Source organism: Myxocyprinus asiaticus, chromosome 8 (assembly GCF_019703515.2).
Source record: "Myxocyprinus asiaticus isolate MX2 ecotype Aquarium Trade chromosome 8, UBuf_Myxa_2, whole genome shotgun sequence".
NCBI lineage: Eukaryota > Metazoa > Chordata > Actinopteri > Cypriniformes > Catostomidae > Myxocyprinus > Myxocyprinus asiaticus.
The window spans coordinates 53,131,045-53,150,117 of record NC_059351.1 but is presented as its reverse complement, the minus strand read 5'-3'; the positions used below and the strand labels follow the sequence as shown (position 1 = coordinate 53,150,117).

The 19,073-nt window shown below is 38.6% G+C and overlaps 1 protein-coding gene across 1 annotated transcript in view; it reads right to left on the bottom strand.

The window, feature by feature from the left end:
- Positions 1-10,964, bottom strand: part of LOC127444813 (polymeric immunoglobulin receptor-like) — a 41,345-nt gene extending 30,381 nt beyond the window's left edge. Inside the window, exons 1-6 of the mRNA XM_051704354.1 lie at positions 10,827-10,964; positions 10,321-10,620; positions 7,919-8,245; positions 7,707-7,796; positions 7,240-7,557; positions 6,888-7,163 (exon numbers count right to left, since the gene is read on the bottom strand). Coding sequence (XP_051560314.1) covers positions 6,888-7,163; positions 7,240-7,557; positions 7,707-7,796; positions 7,919-8,245; positions 10,321-10,620; positions 10,827-10,866 — 1,351 coding nt within the window. The 5' untranslated portion in view covers positions 10,867-10,964. The remainder of the gene's footprint in view (positions 1-6,887; positions 7,164-7,239; positions 7,558-7,706; positions 7,797-7,918; positions 8,246-10,320; positions 10,621-10,826) is intronic.
- Between the last annotated feature and the right edge of the window lie 8,109 nt (positions 10,965-19,073).

Below are 19,073 nucleotides of genomic sequence, written 5' to 3'. Positions count from 1 at the left end.
AGTATATAAATCATAACAAGCAAACAGTTAATTCACAGTTAAGTACAATTTTAATTACAGATCTGCTTCTCAGTCAAAACCCGGCGGCATCAAATCTGTATTAATGAACGATATCTACCAATAATTCAGTGAAGACTTGGAAACAACTGAGAAATGTGTTTTAAAAAGAATTTCCTTGTATTTATAAGCCATGCATGTATATGTAGTAATTACACATCTTTGTTAAAAAGGTCTTCATTCACAGAATGCTTCATCCACAACAGACAAAAAGAAATGTGTGATGCAGCAGTTTCCTTCAGGATCAAAGCACGTTTCATTTTTTCAGGAAATATTATGTGGTGTAGTTCCATATATGTACTGTGATAAACTCTTTGGGCTTTGGTTTAAAAAAAAAAAAAAAATACATTCATTTTCGCTTTGATTCCTGGAACTGTTTTTAGTCTGTGATATTAACAAATAAAATGTGTTTTACATATGAAATCCCTTCAGTTGTATTATAATCAGTGTCCACTAGGGGGCACAATATTGTAGCACAATTGAACTGCTGTGCACTGTTTTCTAAGCACACATTTTCCTTGGAGTTTGTACGTTCTGGAAGTTTTGTAGCCTTGTCTCATATATTAAAGATGGCACTTATGTTGTTGTGAAAATGATTCATCTTACGATTGTGTTTGTCAGTACTGCTGCTGGAGACCCACAGCACTGCACTCTCTCTAACCTAACACACATGATTCAACTCATCAGTTCATTATTAGAGACTCAATGATCTGAATTATATCATGTTAAATATGCACTGAAGCTGTGGGAGCAGATTGAGAAATACTGTCCTGTCACTTTAACACACAGCTGTGGATTCAGCACCATGGACAGCAGCTGACAGTCAAACTTCAGAAAAACTGTTGAGGAAAGTTTAACAGCACAAAATGTAATAAGATGGAAGTTGTTTATTTACTTACATTGAGTCTTTTCAAATCTAAATAAGGAGGAATTTAAGAGGACCGGTGGAGGTCAATGTTTCAACTCATTTCTCCTGATTCATTCTTTTATTTCATACTTATAGAAAGTGTAAATCCATATTGAATACAGATAAACAGAAGCTGCCAACACAAACATCGACTATCTACTGTATGAACTCTCTATTTCTCAAGGTTAGATTGAAAATTAATCTGGAAAATGAATCAGACATGAACTCATTTTCCCTGTAGGTGGAGTCAGAAGACTGAATTCAAAATCAAATAAATGACTGTGTGTTTAGAACAGGGGTACTCAATTAAAGTCCCAAGAGATCTGGTCTCTACATTTCCTTCCCAGCAAATGTACACTATATTGCCAAAAGTATTCGCTCACCCATCCAAATAATTGAATTCAGGTGCTCCAATCACTTCCATGGCCACAGGTGTATAAAATGAAGAACCTAGGCATGCAGACTGCTTCTACAAACATTTGTGAAAGAATGGGCCGCTCTCAGGAGCTCAATGAATTCCAGCGTGGTACTGTGATAGGATGCCACCTGTGCAACAAGTCCAGTCGTGAAATTTCCTCGCTACTAAATATTCCACAGTCAACTGTCAGTGGTATTATAACAAAGTGGAAGCGATTGGGAAAGACAGCAACTCAGCCACGAAGTGGTAGGCCACGTAAAATGGTCAGCGGATGCTGAGGCGCATAGTGCGCAGAGGTCGCCAACTTTCTGCAGAGTCAATCGCTACAGACCTCCAAAGTTCATGTGGCCTTCAGATTAGCTCAAGAACAGTGCGTCATGGAATGAGTTTCCATGGCCGAGCAGCTGCATCCAAGCCATACATCACCAAGTGCAATGCAAAGCGTCGGATGCAGTGGTGTAAAGCACGCCGCCACTGGACTCTAGAGCAGTGGAGACACGTTCTCTGGAGTGACGAATCACGCTTCTCCATCTGGCAATCTGATGGACGAGTCTGGGTTTGGTGGTTGCCAGGAGAACGGTGCTTGTCTGACTGCATTGTGCCAACTGTGAAGTTTGGTAGAGGGGGATTATGGTGTGGGGTTGTTTTTCAGGAGCTGGGCTTGGCCCCTTAGTTCCAGTGAAAGGAACTCTGAATGCTTCAGCATACCAAGAGATTTTGAACAATTCCATGCTCCCAACTTTGTGGGAACAGTTTGGGGATGGCCCCTTCCTGTTCCAACATGACTGCGCACCAGTGCACAAAGCAAGGTCCATAAAGACATGGATGAGCGAGTTTGGTGTGGAAGAACTTGACTGGCCTGCACAGAGTCCTGACCTCAACCCGATAGAGCACCTTTGGGATGAATTAGAGCGAAGATTGCGAGCCAGGCCTTCTCGTCCAACATCAGTGTCTGACCTCACAAATGCGCTTCTGGAAGAATGGTCAAAAATTCCCATAAACACACTCCTAAACCTTGTGGAAAGCATTCCCAGAAGAGTTGAAGCTGTTATAGCTGCAAAGGGTGGGCCGATATCATATTAAACCCTATGGATTAAGAATGGGATGTCACTTAAGTTCATATGCGTCTAAAGGCAGATGAGCGAATACTTTTGGCAATATAGTGTATGTAGCTTACATGGTGTCAGTAGTTATATGGCTAGGAAATTATGTATCTTTTTTTAATAGTTTTTATAACTTGCCATGTTGACAGCAATAGTACTTTGTAAAAAAAAAAAAAAAAAAAAAAACTGATGAGGACATTGGGGGCCCAGAGACAGCTAGTGGGGTCTGAGAGATTCAAATCTACCAAAAGATTCAAATATTTCATCAAGACTTCATCAGTCGAGGGCACTTGGATGTGAATATTAAAAGATCAACAGTTTGTTTTGAAGCTGAATGACAGCAGTCCAGTTTTGTTGAAATATTTTTACATTCAGAATCTATATGTGTGGGACATAGGAGGCCTTTGGGTTTAGGGGTGTCCCCTGAGAGAAAATGTCTAAAAATTTAAAAGCCTGAATGGACCATTTTTATATTTACCTTAAAGTGAGAATCTGCTAACAACAAACAAACAATTTACATAACAGTGAATCATTAAATATCTGTTTGATTAATTTAAGGATAAATAGGCTTTCCTTGCCATGATGACATCTCTGCTTAATTAGAACAAAAATATATTTTTTAATTTTAATTTTTTTTATTTTTTATGAAAGGCTCGTAACATGCTGATTAATGAAGCACGTTCACTTGTCCTGACACAAATCTGGCTTAGCTGAACCGGCTGAAATCACATATCAGACAGATGAAGATAATTTCACTTTACTTCATTTTTGTTTTCTGCAGTGTGTTTAAGTGATAGATGCCAGTATCTGTAGCGGTGCGGCGCCTCATGTCTATAGCGGGGAGAGAGAATACATACAGTATACTGAACGCTGAACTATAGCGTTGAACGTGCTTTATTCCCGCTCTAGAGAGAAATATTTCTCTTACATAATCACTTAGCCAGGTGTCAGATAACTAGCACAAAGCTTCAGAGCTCGGTCCGGATTTAATTGTCCCTTGGTCCGGATCCAGACCGGAGTCCGCCAATTGAGTACGCCTGGATTAGAGTGTATGATGAAAAGTGATCTGAGAATTCTCAGAGAAGAGATGTGAAAATGTACGGACCACGAAACGGTTTTCCATTGTTACATTAAAAATAGTTGTCATCCCAATGACGAGTAGATTTGATTTCTTTATTCATACATTTCTTTATTTAGTTCAGTTGAATATTTATGGAAAACTCTGTAGGTCATTGTATCACTCGTAGTAGAATAATAGTCTATTATAACCAAATTTTCAGTGACAAACCGCCTCTCATTAAAACAATTACACCCTTTTAGATTGAGGATTTGGATCCTCATATTCCATTCAACACAATGACAATAAAATAAATTAAAAAAAATCCTCCTTGCTGATGGTATATTTCAGTAATTGTGAAAATGAATGTTTTAAAAGTCAAATAGGTTCTGTGGCAATAGCAGTTCACGTATGACATGCAATGTTGCAATCACCATACATTACGTGTTACGATAGCACATCGTCAAGATTCGATACATATTGTGTGATTTACATGTTAACGTCCAAAGTATTCCGAAGCACCGCAATTTATTCATTCTGTATAAACTGTCCGTTATACAGTAGTCGATAAGATTATTTTGATGAGATTATTTTAAGATAGCTCTATAAAGAAAAGTTAATGTGGTCAGTCTTCTGGTATCAGGATTCACACACAAATAACAATACAAATATTTACGCAAGTTCATCTGGTGAATTATGTATTTAATTATAAATGAATACTACAACTGCAGTGATATCACAACTCAGAATAAAAATATGAATTATAATGAATTATTCATTACTCAGATTGCATTCAAAATAAATGTATATATATTTTTATTTTTATTTTTTACAAAAACTTCATAATAAAAACCCGAATAAACAGATAGTTGTATAAAGAAACAAAAAGTTAAAGAAGAAAACTACTTTTTAAATAGAATTATGCAATAATAATTGCAGTGAAATAAACTAATAACAATAATAATAATAATAATGAAAATAATTATGCAAGTCAATTATAATATTTGTAGTTTTCATATGGTCAATAAAATGCATCTTGTGTTGAGTGGAAACTTCTATTGTAAGTCCATTCTTAGCAAAGAAACCATTTCCTGTTTATCACGCCTGACTGAAGTGACAAAGGTCTTGTTTGGTTTCTATGATCTTCTACAGAATACATATACGAGTGGAAGAAAACCACAAGTAGAAGCATTTCATGTTGTAACTCTTCAGTGCACTGTCGCCATGGTAACAAATAACCTTTATACATTTTCAAGTCTAGGTTAAATGCTATAAGTTCATTTTTGAAGTGCCACACTTGTGATGAAAGAATGGATACCAAATTAAACTCAACAAACAACAACACAAGTCTGTTTATTTTAGATCCTGCCAAACAGAACGGGTGGAACATTTAAATTAGTTCAGTCTCGTGCGGTGATTCACAGATGTATAATCAGAGTAAATATCTTTCCTGAATGTGACTGTATCATCAGTGAGAGAATCTTCATGTTTGTGGAAACTGACAGCAGCATACAGGAGCCCATCAGAGGAGTTTGAGGGAAACTGTACAGTAGAGTAAAGAGGAGTTGATGAAGGATCTGAGAGAGAATCACGTCTGCTGTCTGCACAGGATGACTGAAATAGACAGTTTACTGGTATGATACTGCAGAGATGTATTTAAAAAAGATACAACTTTCAAACACACATTGTAACTCACCGTTGTATTCGTATCTTTCTTTCTCTTGTCTGATGTTGAGGAGGTTTCTGATGAACACAAAGCAAAATCAAGACATCAGTAAGAGAAAGTAGATGAACATGAAACTTTATAACTGAAGAAGCTCTTGAAAAGTCAACACAACATGAAGTGAGTGAGATTTTTATACTGTATCATGAGTTCAGCTGCTCAAACTGTTTAAACTTTGAATGGTCAAGGGGGTAAAATATGACATTTGAGGATGAGACTCAACTCGAGCTCTAATTTACAGTATCCTCTTGTGGGATTACTTAATGAATTAAGATAACTACAGGGAATGATCTATTAAAAGAGTGAGAATGGAAATGGTGAAGTCATCAGTGGTTTATATGGTCTGTTAGACTGATTGATTGACAGGCAGATTAAATGAGAGAACTCCTCCTGAACCTTCATTTAACTCCGTTTAAGATGGAAGAATGAAGAACACAGATGAACACTTCTGTAAATGAATAAGATCAGAATAAATGAAGTGTGTTTATGTGTGTGTGTCACCTTGTCTCTTGTTGTGTGTTAATTTACAAACAATCAGAGTGAATCCTCCAATCAGCAGCAGAATCACACACACACAAATGATGATGATCATGGAGAAATCTGGAAAAATTATGGAACTATCTCAGATATACATACACATTTAAATAAAATAATATTTACAGAATTATTCGAAGGACTTACAAGTCCGACACTTAGTTTACATAAATGTTTTCAGTAAATATTCAAAACTAAAATGGTGTATAATTTGTAGCAATTTGACAACAGCTGCAAATATTTGTGGGGCTATTTTTTTCTTTTCTTTCTTTTTTTTACTGTTTTTGTTATGGAGAGGGAAAATGCCAAAGCGCACATGGATAATCTGTCGATCAAAAAATGTTTTTACATTTCTATAAATCAAATTAGATTCAATTGAACCTGCATGTTTTCAGTAATGCTTTATGATCTGTAATTTGTGTTTGAGTTTTGTGTGGTGACAGAAAATCTCCTTAATGAAACTCACTCAATCGCTACTGAGAGAATCTTCATGCTTCACTTTATTAAGTCAAGTCACTTTTATTTGTATAATACTTTTCACAATACACATAATTTCAATGTAACTTTACAGAAAGTCTTAATTTCTTTTAAGTCTCCATTGAGTGATCCAAATGATTTTATTTGTTGAAGCTGAATTACTCTGCAGGTAAATGACTTTCAATAAAACTTATTTTTTGTAGAACTGCACACAACCTTTATTCTGCTTCTTCCATCTTTCTTTCTCTCTCTCTCTGTTCACTCTTGATCATACTGGTGGTTTCCTGTAGAGTCATTAAATCTTCACAGCTGAACTAATCTTAGACCCTGAAACATCTACTGCTTTCTGTGGTTTTGAGCTGGTGTGAAAACGGTTCTGATCATCATGAAAACACACAAAACACCTCCAGTGGAAACTTTGCAGCCAAGAGAAAGTCTAAGACTTGATACACCATCAAACCATGTGAAAAACTGTATTTTAGATGAAATTTACATCATTATTCTCTGTAAAAGCTTTCAATAATTGAATTATTGGTAGTTTGTTTTAACACAATATTTAAATCAGTCCCAAATGCATTACAACTTAAATAAATGAAGTGAAATCATCTCACCTCTTCTGATGTTCAGAATGACTTTAGTGATGACATCAGATCCACACCAGTATATCCCAGAATCCTCTTGTCTCAGATCAGTGATGTTTACAGTAAAGACTCCAGTAGATGCTTCATCACTTAAAGAGAATCCATCATCTCTGATTCTCTCCAATGAAACTCCATCCTTTACACACATTGAGGCTTGATGTCCTTTACAGAAGAATTTCTGATGTTCATCATGATGTTTGCACTTGATTGAGATGTCGTCTCCTTCAATCTGATTCAAGATCAGCTCTGAAAAGAACAACAATTTCACTCCACACAGTTCAGGCACATGTAATATTCATATTGAGTTGTTCATGTCCCTCACCTTGTTTCCTGATAATGATCAGATGAGTGTAAAGATAATTCACGTCTCTTTCTAATGTCATTGCACAGCAGTATTTCCCAGCATCCTCTGCTGTCAGTCCAGTGATGGTCACAGTAAAGACACTTGCTGTGATGTCATCATTCAGAGTCAATCTGTCAGTCTTGGTCTCATTCTGGTCTGTCACAGTCTCAATGAGAGGATTTCTATCTCTAGTGGAGCACTTCCCCTTACAGAGATACTTTGACTTTGATTTATAGATCGGATCATAAGGACAGATGATCTCAACAGATTCTCCTTCATGACCAAATACTGGAGGCACTAAAAACACAGTAACAGACACATTACACATATACTGTATCATGATGTTTTACTGTGTTTCTATGTTTGTGTAGAATCAGTTCTACATTACATAAAACTATATTTTTCTTTTTAATTATTTTATTTAAATATGTTTTTAAATTCCTCACTCTCTTTCACCTCCATCTCGACTTCAGTGTTCTTAGGAGGTTCTTCTTCCTGTACAAACAATGAAGGCGTTCTGTTTGAACCTAACAGATCTGTCAATCACAAATAGATGATGCTTCTCAATATCTCTGATTAATTAAGTTTCTTCATTAAATATGAAATCTAGAAAATTTCATGGTATGTACTGGATTTGATTAAGAGTTTATGTACTCACACATAATGTGTAGATGAACAGTTGTAGTAATAATGGAGTAACTGTACGAGTCTCTGTTGATCTGAACTCCACATAAATAAACTCCTCCATCATCTGGTGTCACAGCAGTAATTGTCACACTGAAGAAATGTTTATCTCTGTCATCAGAAATACTGAATCTTCCTTTCCTCTTCCGTTTGTCAGTGGTGTAGACCACCTCATCAAATGATTTATTTCCTTTATATACAGTCTTGGCATTGTTAACATTACTTTCAGAATATTCACATTTGAATATGGCGGTTCTTCCATTTTTCATCTCCAGTCTCTTTGAACCATCACAACATGAATCTACCATTCACATACAAGAAAATGTCATTCATATAACGTGAGTGAGACATCTTTTACAGGTGCATCTCAATAAATTAGAATGTTGTGAAAAAGTTCATTTATTTCAGTAATTCAACTCAAATTGTGAAACTCGTGTATTAAATAAATTCAGTGCACACAGACTGAAGTAGTTTAAGTCTTTGGTTCTTTTAATTGTGATGATTTTGGCTCACATTTAACAAAAACCCACCAATTCACTATCTCAAAAAATTTGAATATGGTGACATGCCAATCAGCTAATCAACTCAAAACACCTGCAAAGGTTTCCTGAGCCTTCAAAATGGTCTCTCAGTTTGGTTCACTAGGCTACACAATCATGGGGAAGACTGCTGATCTGACAGTTGTCCAGAAGACAATCACTGACACCCTTCACAAGGAGGGTAAGCCACAAACATTCATTGCCAAAGAAGCTGGCTGTTCACAGAGTGTTGTATCCAAGCATGTTAACAGAAAGTTGAGTGGAAGGAAAAAGTGTGGAAGAAAAAGATGCACAACCAACCGAGAGAACCGCAGCCTAATGATTGTCAAGCAAAATCGATTCAAGAATTTGGGTGAACTTCACAAGGAATGGACTGAGGCTGGGGTCAAGGCATCAAGAGCCACCACACACAGACATGTCAAGGAATTTGGCTACAGTTGTCGTATTCCTCTTGTTAAGCCACTCCTGAACCACAGACAACGTCAGAGGCATCTTACCTGGGCTAAGGAGAAGAAGAACTGGACTGTTGCCCAGTGTTCCAAAGTCCTCTTTTCAGATGAGAGCAAGTTTTGTATTTCATTTGGAAACCAAGGTCCTAGAGTCTGGAGGAAGGGTGGAGAAGCTCATAGCCCAAGTTGCTTGAAGTCCAGTGTTAAGTTTCCACAGTCTGTGATGATTTGGGGTGCAATGTCATCTGCTGGTGTTGGTCCATTGTGTTTTTTGAAAACCAAAGTCACTGCACCCGTTTACCAAGAAATTATGGAGCACTTCATGCTTCCTTCTGCTGACCAGCTTTTTAAAGATGCTGATTTCATTTTCCAGCAGGATTTGGCACCTGCCCACACTGCCAAAAGCACCAAAAGTTGGTTAAATGACCATGGTGTTGGTGTGCTTGACTGGCCAGTAAACTCACCAGACCTGAACCCCATAGAGAATGTATGGGGTATTGTCAAGAGGAAAATGAGAAACAAGAGACCAAAAAATGCAGATGAGCTGAAGGCCACTGTTAAAGAAACCTGGGCTTCCATACCACCTCAGCAGTGCCACAAACTGATCACCTCCATGCCACGCCGAATTGAGGCAGTAATTAAATCAAAAGGAGCCCCTACCAAGTATTGAGTACATATACAGTAAATGAACATACTTTCCAGAAGGCCAACAATTCACTAAAAATGTTTTTTTTATTGGTCTTATGATGTATTCTAATTTTTTGAGACAGTGAATTGGTGGGTTTTTGTTAAATGTGAGCCAAAATCATCACAATTAAAAGAACCAAAGACTTAAACTACTTCAGTCTGTGTGCATTGAATTTATTTAATACACGAGTTTCACAATTTGAGTTGAATTACTGAAATAAATGAACTTTTCCACGACATTCTAATTTATTGAGATGCACCTGTATTTAATGGAGGTAAGGTCGTTGTTGGGCTAAACAGCACTTTAGAAGATTATTAATTAAATGTTATTTAAAATCCTCAGTAACACTTTACAGTAAGTTTCCATTAATTAACATCAGTTAAAAACATTCATTAACACGAACTAACAATGAAAATTACTTTTATATTATTTATTAATATTGGTTAATGTTCATTTCAACATATATTGACACATTTGAAAAATGAACATGAAATGTATTTTTTAACATTAGTTAATACACTATGAATGAACGTGAACCAACAATGAACAATTGTATTTTTTATAACATTAACAAAGATTTATAAATATATTGTTCATTGTTAGTTTATGATATATTGTACACTCACTAATGTTAAAAAATAGAACCTAATTGTAAACTGTATTTTCTGTCTCATGTATTTCTAATATCAAAATGACTCACCAACTTTCACATTCAAATCCATTTTAATAAAATCTAAGCTCGAAGGCCCAATTCGGTATCTTCCAGCATCTGTTGTGTTCAGTTCTCTGATGAAGATCATGAGGTTTCCATTTTTGTTGCAATACAGAGTGAATCTTCCTTTATTAATCCACTGATCCTGTTTGTACTTATCTATGAGGATATTCCATCTGCCCTGAGATTGCTTTTGGAGACTCTGATAGTTATTTGAGCAACGACTCCTAGAATCAACAAGAAGACTTCCTCCAGAATATCCAGTTACATCAAAGCACCTCACTGAACCTGTCAATCAGATTGAAACTGTTTTTGGAAACATAAGGAAATGCAGTAGTTTGTCCCCAGTTACAGTATATTTCCAGACCTACAGTACGTATTTTAAAATCACTCAAATTTGGCCATGAAATGTTATTAATTACTGTATTAACAGATTGAAAAAAATAAATAAATAAATCACAATTGCAGTAGAACTAAAGGAGAAGTGTATTGACCTGAGATGAGGTAGAATGTGAAGATGATGAAGATCTTCATTGTGAGTTGAGTTCAGCTTCACAGCAGCTCTGATTCTCCTCACAGGATGTTTGTCTTCTTTATGCTGAATGTTCTCTGTGTGTATCTCTCTGTCTCTACATCTGTCTACTTTAGTTACTTCCTCTTTATTCAGCTCTTTATAAGTAATGATCAGATTTCCTCCCACCATCACCATTCACTCAGTATTCATCACAGAGAAACAGCGACCTCTAGCTGTTGTGATTGATCAGGTAATACTGATCCCAGCTGTTCTGTAAGCAGGTCAGATTATTGATGTGAAATGTGGGTAAAAGCCTTCACAAGAAGATTCCTAGTTCAGTTATCCTGTTTGATTACCCAGACTCTTCACAAAATCTCTTGTTTTCATTTTAAGATGAATATGAGCAGCACTTAGCTCAAGCAGCTTAAGTGTTTTTGCATTTCCACTCCATTTTTCCAGTGTATGAAAAGGTATTATCCCTGCGTTCCAAACGGGATGAATCACCCTCTGAAGGGCACTTTGAAGGGAGAACAATCATGATAGTAATGTGTACGTTCGCTTCAAATAGACTTTCCAATAAAACATTTATTTATTTATGTATTTTTTATCCCGCACCTTTTAGCCCTCCAAAGCTCTCACAGTGGATGGTAAAGTCTTCAGAGGGAATAGGGCATAAGAGTTGATCACTTCTGAATGAAACGCATCCTAAAATAACTTGTTACGTCTTATAATTTTCCTCTAAAAGCACACTAGAGCCGCATTATTGTTTACTAACAGATTTCATCTGGCAGAGCGCATTTTACTGGCACTGTGTATGTTTTCAAAGTTTTCTTTCAGTTTTGTAGCCTCATCTCATGTATTAAAGATGACAGTCATGTTGAAAATGAGTTCTCTTACCACAGTGTTTGTCTGTACTGCTGCTTTCACATGATTCAACTCACCAGCAGGCCCAGACAGAATCTGTACATTCACCACCATTTGAATATTTGTTTACTAAATATTTTGGCTAATTCGAGGATTCTTTCAGCTTCCAACAAGAGTGTAGTACTCTCATCTCCATTCAGACATTTCAATATGCTAAAATCCCTTCAGTACAATTCTGCAGATTTTCCTTCAGAAATTGCACTGAAAATGTGAAGAAGAAAAAAAAATCTGCAGGTTCTGTCTGGACCTGCTCATCAGTTCATTATTAGAGACTCAATGATCTGAATTATATCATGTTAAATATGCACTGAAGCTGTGGGAGCAGATTGAGAAATACTGTCCTGTCACTTTAACACACAGCTGTGGATTCAGCACCATGGACAGCAGCTGACAGTCAAACTTCAGAAAAACTGTTGAGGAAAGTTTAACAGCACAAAATGTAATAAGATGGAAGTTGTTTATTTACTTACATTCAGTCTTTACAAATCTAAATAAGGAGGAATTTAAGAGGACCGATGGAGGTCACTGTTTCAGCTCATTTCTCCTGATTCATTCTTTAATTTCATACTTATAGAAAGTGTAAATCAGTGTTGAATTCAGTTAATATAAACAGAAGATTCCAGTGGAAACATCGATCATGTATTTTAATGTGCAGTATTTGATTTTAAATAATTTAAACAAAAAAGCAAGACATTTAAAAGATATTAACTCATATTTGCCTCTAGATGGAGCCAGAAGATTGATTTAGATAAAACAGTATGGTTATAACTGTAGAGATATTCTGTAAAAAAAAATTCACATGAGATTCCTTTGTCTGTCTGTATAATGGATGATTGTCTGGGGATTTTCACAATAAAAGAGGAGTAAGAAAAAGCAAGAAGACTTTATCAATTCGGTGTCATTCTGAAAAATTATCGCACTAAAAATCTATAATTATATTTAATTTTTAATGAACTGTTAACACGTTTAAAAGTTGCAGAATCCTGAGGAACTGAAGAATGATAAATTACAGATCTACTGTAATACAATTATGACTTGAACACTGAACGGGTTTGAGAGTGTTTCTGTAAATACTGAACAACAGATGAAACTCATCTGAAAATTTGTGAGACGTTAAATAAAACTCGGTGCAGAATAGTTAAAGAGTCTCTACAGACTTGAATAATAAAACAGACCTTGAGCAAAATGTATATATATATATATATATATATATATACTGTATTTATTGTATTTGTTGTCTTTTTGCAGTGGAAACATCTGCATCCATTCTATTTCCTGTTTCTTGTTTCAAAAATGCACAAAGGTCTTGCTTGGTCAATATAATCAAAATCACAGACATAAAACACGAACAAAAGGAAATCACAAACTGAAGAGCATGTCATGTTGCTGACTCTTTAGTGCATGCTGCACAGCAAAAAAAAACAACTTTGCACTCATGAAAGACTAGTTAAATGTTAAGTTAGGCACCTTTTCAAACATTACACATTTCTGATCAAAGAGGATTTTAAAAATATCACATATTGTGTTCTAAAACTAAGAAGCACATTTTATTATTATTATTACTATACTTTTTTTTAGCTGCAAACTTAAGGGACTTATTGTGGAAATATTGTGCGGCGATTTACAGAAGTATAATCAGAGTTAATCTCTTTACTGAATGTGACTGTATCATCAGTGAGAGAATCTTAATGTTTCTGGAAACTGACAGCAGCATACAGGAGCCCATCAGAAGAGTTTGAGGGAAGATGAGTTGAGGAGTAAAGTGGATCTGCTCCAGAATCTGAGTGTGAATGTGGAGTCTGAGATTGAACAAGAGAAAAACATGATGTGCAGAATTAAACACACATAGGACTCTATTTTTATGAGCGCGCAAACCACAAGTGGGCATCTGACGATTAGAGCCTTCTACTATGAAACAAAATTTGTATGAGATTTGTGTAAAACTATCTATAGATCATGGTTTATTTTTCAATTATTATTATTATGTTTAAATTTACAATTGTATTTATGGTCTAATTTGTAATTCTAAAGGTATTTTTCCATCTGTTGTCGTTGGTGGGCCGGTAGAAGAAGTTGGAGAGTGTTAAATGTTTGGAATTGGTATGATTTGTATATATATATATATATATATATATATATATATATATATATATATATATATATATATATATATATATTCAATATTTTCATTATATTATTCATTATGTGCCTTAATGATAGGTCCTAATGATAATGTGTAGGTTGAAAACAGGAGGGGTCCCTGAGGAACACCAATGATCAGCTCATGTGACTTGGACACCTCTCCTGGAGACCTTGAAGGTTCTGCCTGAGGTATGACTCAAACCATCCAAGTGCAGCTCCTGTGATGTCCAAGTCAGAGAGAGTGGACAGGAGAATCTGGTGGTTCACTATGTCGAAAGTAGCAGACAAGTCAAGGAGAATGAGGACAGATTATTTGGAGTTAGCTGTTGCCAGTTGCAGGGTTTTGGCTACTGATCAGAGGGCAGTCTCAGTAGTGTCCTTTTTTGAAGGCAGATTCATGTTTATGGAGTAGGTTGTTCTGTGAAAGAAGAAACTGGTTGAATACAACCCTCTCAAGAGTTTTAGGTCTGTAGTTATCAATTACTGTAGGGTTATATGTTGTTGTTGTTGTTGTTTTAGCAGTGGGGTTACTCAAGTCTGCTTGAATGTGTTGGGAAAGTTTCCAGTTGTAAGAGATGTGCTGATGATGTGTCTGATGTGGGGAGGACTGGAGTAGCGGCAGCTTGCAGAGGATAGGAGGGTACAGGGTCAAGAGGACAGGTAGTAGGATGGTTAGAAAGAAGCACTTTGGAGACCTCTGTCTCAGAGAGAGGAGAGAAAGAGAATGGGATGTAGGAAGAGAGCCATTGTGGGTGTGTGGTGTCGATAACTTGATGCTAATGCTTGATACTTTGTCAGTAAAAAATGCAGCAAAGTCATCAGCAGTCAGAGTGGGAGGTAGTGGGAGGAGGAGGATTGAAAAGAGAAGTGAAAATTGAAAACAGTTTGCTGGAATCTGAAGTGTTACTGATCTTATTCTGGTAAGAGTCAATCTTGACAGCAGAAACACTAGAGGAAAATGAGGGGAGAAGAGATTAATACTTACAACAGATCGTGATACAGAGTTCAAGATGGTACCAAGTATGGCTGCTGCGTTGCAAACTCCGACCCAATATTGCAGTTTATTATTTGTTCTGTCCACAATTCTTATGTTTTTTTTGTCTTAGATGTTGTCTGCCTTATTGTCTACTAGAGACAAACACTTTTGGACACTGGTTCTGCAATAGCACACTGAAAACCGTACTTTAAATACCTCAATGCCAACCTGCTGTTTTCAAACACGACAGCGGAGCCCTTTGTCTGAGCAGCCAGGCCGCGGAAACGTAGCCGGAAAAGGGGAAGGAGAGCAGGCGTTCTCTTCAGACTAAGACGTCGTGCAAATCGACCCCTGCTACGCAGCATTCTACTGGCAAATGTTCAGTCTCTAGACAACAAACTCTGCGAGCTGAGAGCGTGGATCTCTTTCCAATGCGAGATGAGGGACTGCTGCATTATCTGCCTTACAGAAACTTGGATGTCTGCGGAGATTCCAGACTCAACCATCAGACCCGTGGGGTTCTCCGTGCACTGAGCGGACAGAGCGAAAGACCTCTCAGGTAAAAGCAGAGGTGGTGGTGTATGTTTTATGATCAACAAATCCTGGTGTGATCAGAGGAACGTACATTCTATCAAGTCTTTCTCTTCTCCTGATCTGGAATTTCTCATGCTTCTGTGTCGACCATTCTGGCTACCAAGGGAATTCACAGCGGTCATTATCACAGCTGTGTACATCCCAACACAAGCCGACATACACTGGGCAATCAAGGAACTGTATGTAAGTATAAGTGAGCAGGAAACCGTGCACCCTGAGGTCGCGTTCATTGTGACCGGGGACTTTAACAAAGCCAACTTCAAGTCAATAGCACCGAAATACTACCGATACATTAGTTTCAACACACAAGGGGACCAGGTTTTGACCATTGCTACTCTCCCTTCTGGGATGGCTACAAATCCCTCCCCTGCCCACCATTTGGCAAATCGGACCACTCGTCCGTTCTGCTTCTGCCCGCTTACAGGCAGAAATTGAAACAGGAAGCACCCACCCTCAGAACAATCCAGTGCTGGTCAGACCAGTCAGATTCTATGCTACAAGACTGTTTTCATCACGTGGACTGGGAGATGTTCCGGTCCACCTCTGATGATGACATAGAGGTCTATGCTGATACCGTAACGTATTTCATCGGAAAGTGCATAGATGATGTAGTGTGACCAAAACAATACGGTTCTACCCTAACCAGAAACCGTGGATTAATAGCGATGTTTGTGCGGCACTTAATGTGCGGACCTCCGCTTTTAATTCCGGGAATGCGCAGGAGCATAAACAAGCCAGTTATGCCCTCCACAAAACTATCAGAGCAGCCAAATGCCAGTTCAGGGACAAGATTGAAGGACAGTTCAACACCACCGACTCTAGAAGCATGTGGCAGGAAATTAATATAATCACGGACTCCATAGGGAATAAAAACTCTGCCGTGAACACCGCTGCCTCTCTCCCAGATGAGCTCAATTATTTTTATGCTCATTTTGAGGGAAATAACACCGCCCTCGCGGAGAGAGCTCTAGCAGCCGAAGCTACATAGGTTAGTTCACTCTCCGTCTCTGTAGTGGATGTAACCCGATCCTTCCGACGGGTAAATATCTGTAAAGCCGTGGGTCCAGACAGCATTCCCGGGTCATATCAACAGAGTGTGCGTGAACCAACTGGCTGATGTATTTACGGACATTTTCAATCTTTCCCTCTCCTTGTCTGTGGTCCCCACATGCATTAAAATGTCCACCATTGTGCTTATATCAAAGCAATCCAAAATCACTTGCTTAAATGACTGGCATCCTGTTGCTCTGACCCCCATCATCAGCAAATGCTTTGAGAGACTAATCAGAGATTACATCTGCTCTGTGCTGCCTGCCTCACTGGACTCACTGCAGTTTGCTTACCGCAACAACTGCTCCACTGATGATGCCATTGCATATACACTACACACTGCTCTCTCCCACCTGGAAAAAAAGGAACACATATGTGAGAATGCTGTTTGAAAACTACAGCTCAGCATTCAAAACCATAGTGCCCTCCAAGCTTGATGTTAAACTCTGGGCTTAAACAGCTCACTGTGCAGCTGGATCCTGGACTTCCTGTCAGGCAGATGCCAGGTGATTAGAATGGGCAGCAACATCTCCTCATTACTGACCCTCAACACTGGAGCCCCGCAGGGCTGTGTTCTCAGCCCACTTCTGTATTCCCTGTACACACATAACTGTGTGGCAACACACAGCTCCAATGCCATCATTAAGTTTGCTGATGATACGATGGTGGTAGGTCTGATCACTGACAATGATGAAACTACAGAGAGGAGGTGAACACTCTGACAAGCTGGTGTCAGGAGCACAACCTCTCCCTCAATGTCAGTAAGACCAAGGAGCTTGTGGTGGACTTCAGGAGAAAAGACAGAGAACACAGCCCCATCACCATCAATGGAGCACCGGTGGAGAGAGTCAGCAGCTTCAAGTTCCTCGGTGTCCACATCACTGAGAAACTCACATTGTCCGTCCACACTGAGGCCGTTGTGAAGAAGGCTCACCAGCACCTCTTCTTCCTGAGACGGCTGAGGAAGTTTGGAATGAACCTCCACATCCTTACACGGTTCTACACCAGCACTGTAGAGAGCATCCTGACTGGCTGCATCACTGCCTGGTACGGCAACAGCACCGCCCTCAACCGCAAAGCCCTGCAAAGTGTGGTGCGAACTGCCAGACACACCATCGGAGGTGAGCTTCCCTCCCTCCAGGACATTGTAGGAAATTCAGTAGTGAAGACCAGGAGACCTGGGTATGTCTTCAGCAGAATTCTTTATTGAGAACGTGCTGTGTGGCGCTGCAGTCATCAAGTCCAACTAAGTGAGACTTACATTGTAGTTTTATAGACATTTTGGTGGGCAGTCCTTCAAGTGAAGACAAATTACTCAGTTGATGACCGTTAACAAAGTATGCAAAGAAAGTAAACAGTTGTAAGAACCCACCCCAGACCCTGGAGTGTCCCCAGCCCTTAATCCAATCGGCTTAACTATATCACTTAGACCACTTCATTATCACAGACATAAAGCAAAGCTCACACCTAAAGCACTGTCTTTACATTTTATTCAGACATTAACCATGGTCGTCAGTTCAGAGATTGGGATGGAGACACCAAGGGCCATCAAAGGTTATAGCCTCAGTCACTAATGCCCATTTTACTCAAAATGAGGCGAATAGGAACTAGCAGAGACCTCCACTTAGCAATTCTGTTTAACAGTATGATGCAGTCCAAAACAGACTACAAATCCCATGAAGCCTTGCTCACTAAAGGATCGAACTCTCAACTCCTATTGGATGAAGCACACAACAGAACGCCCCATAACCATGACGTCATCAGGAGTAGAAATACCTCTGAGATCCTTCCGGGCATTGCTTCCAGCAACTTTGCTCACCGTGCATAGATGCAGCTCATCGCTGCTCTCAGGTGTAGCCTCGTGGCACAAGGAAGTAACGTATGACTTGAAAGCGTGGCCATACAATCTCCATTTCGCTGGTCAAGTTGAGATTACTCTGTGTTCCACCGAACACTCTAATGGATCCGAAGGAGACCGCCGAGCAATCTGCATCTTCATCCGTTTGCCTGCAGAAGTGAATAAAAAGATTTCTCTTCCCTCTTCAATCAAGTCGACGTCGCTGATTTCTCCGCCAGCCTGCCGAGAATCAGCAGCCGTACCGCCCGCTGACAGAGCGAGGAAACGGCCTCCCGTCATCACCCGAGCCTTGAGGAAACAAGACGGAGTCAAACGACAGATGAACACACATTCTACCTGTGTCCTCATGTGATTCAAGTAAGAGGTTTATGTCTGGGGAGAGATAGAATATTATAGTGTGTTATTCTTGTGTATCAAGGTTATTGCTCGTACAGTTTACGGACCGCCGAGTCTGCTCATTGCTGCTAATAATACTCAAGGTATTACTGTAATGTACTATTATCACGAATGAGATCTGCTGTGTTGTAGTCCAACCACATTGGACTGCTGTGTATTTCCGCCATCGTGGGTAAGACCAGCACACTGAGTTTATCCATTAAAGAACCAAAGACTGCAGGATGGTTTACGAGCCGTCCACCACATCTCTGAGTGATAAACTAACAGCTGTTTTCTCTCCCACGATC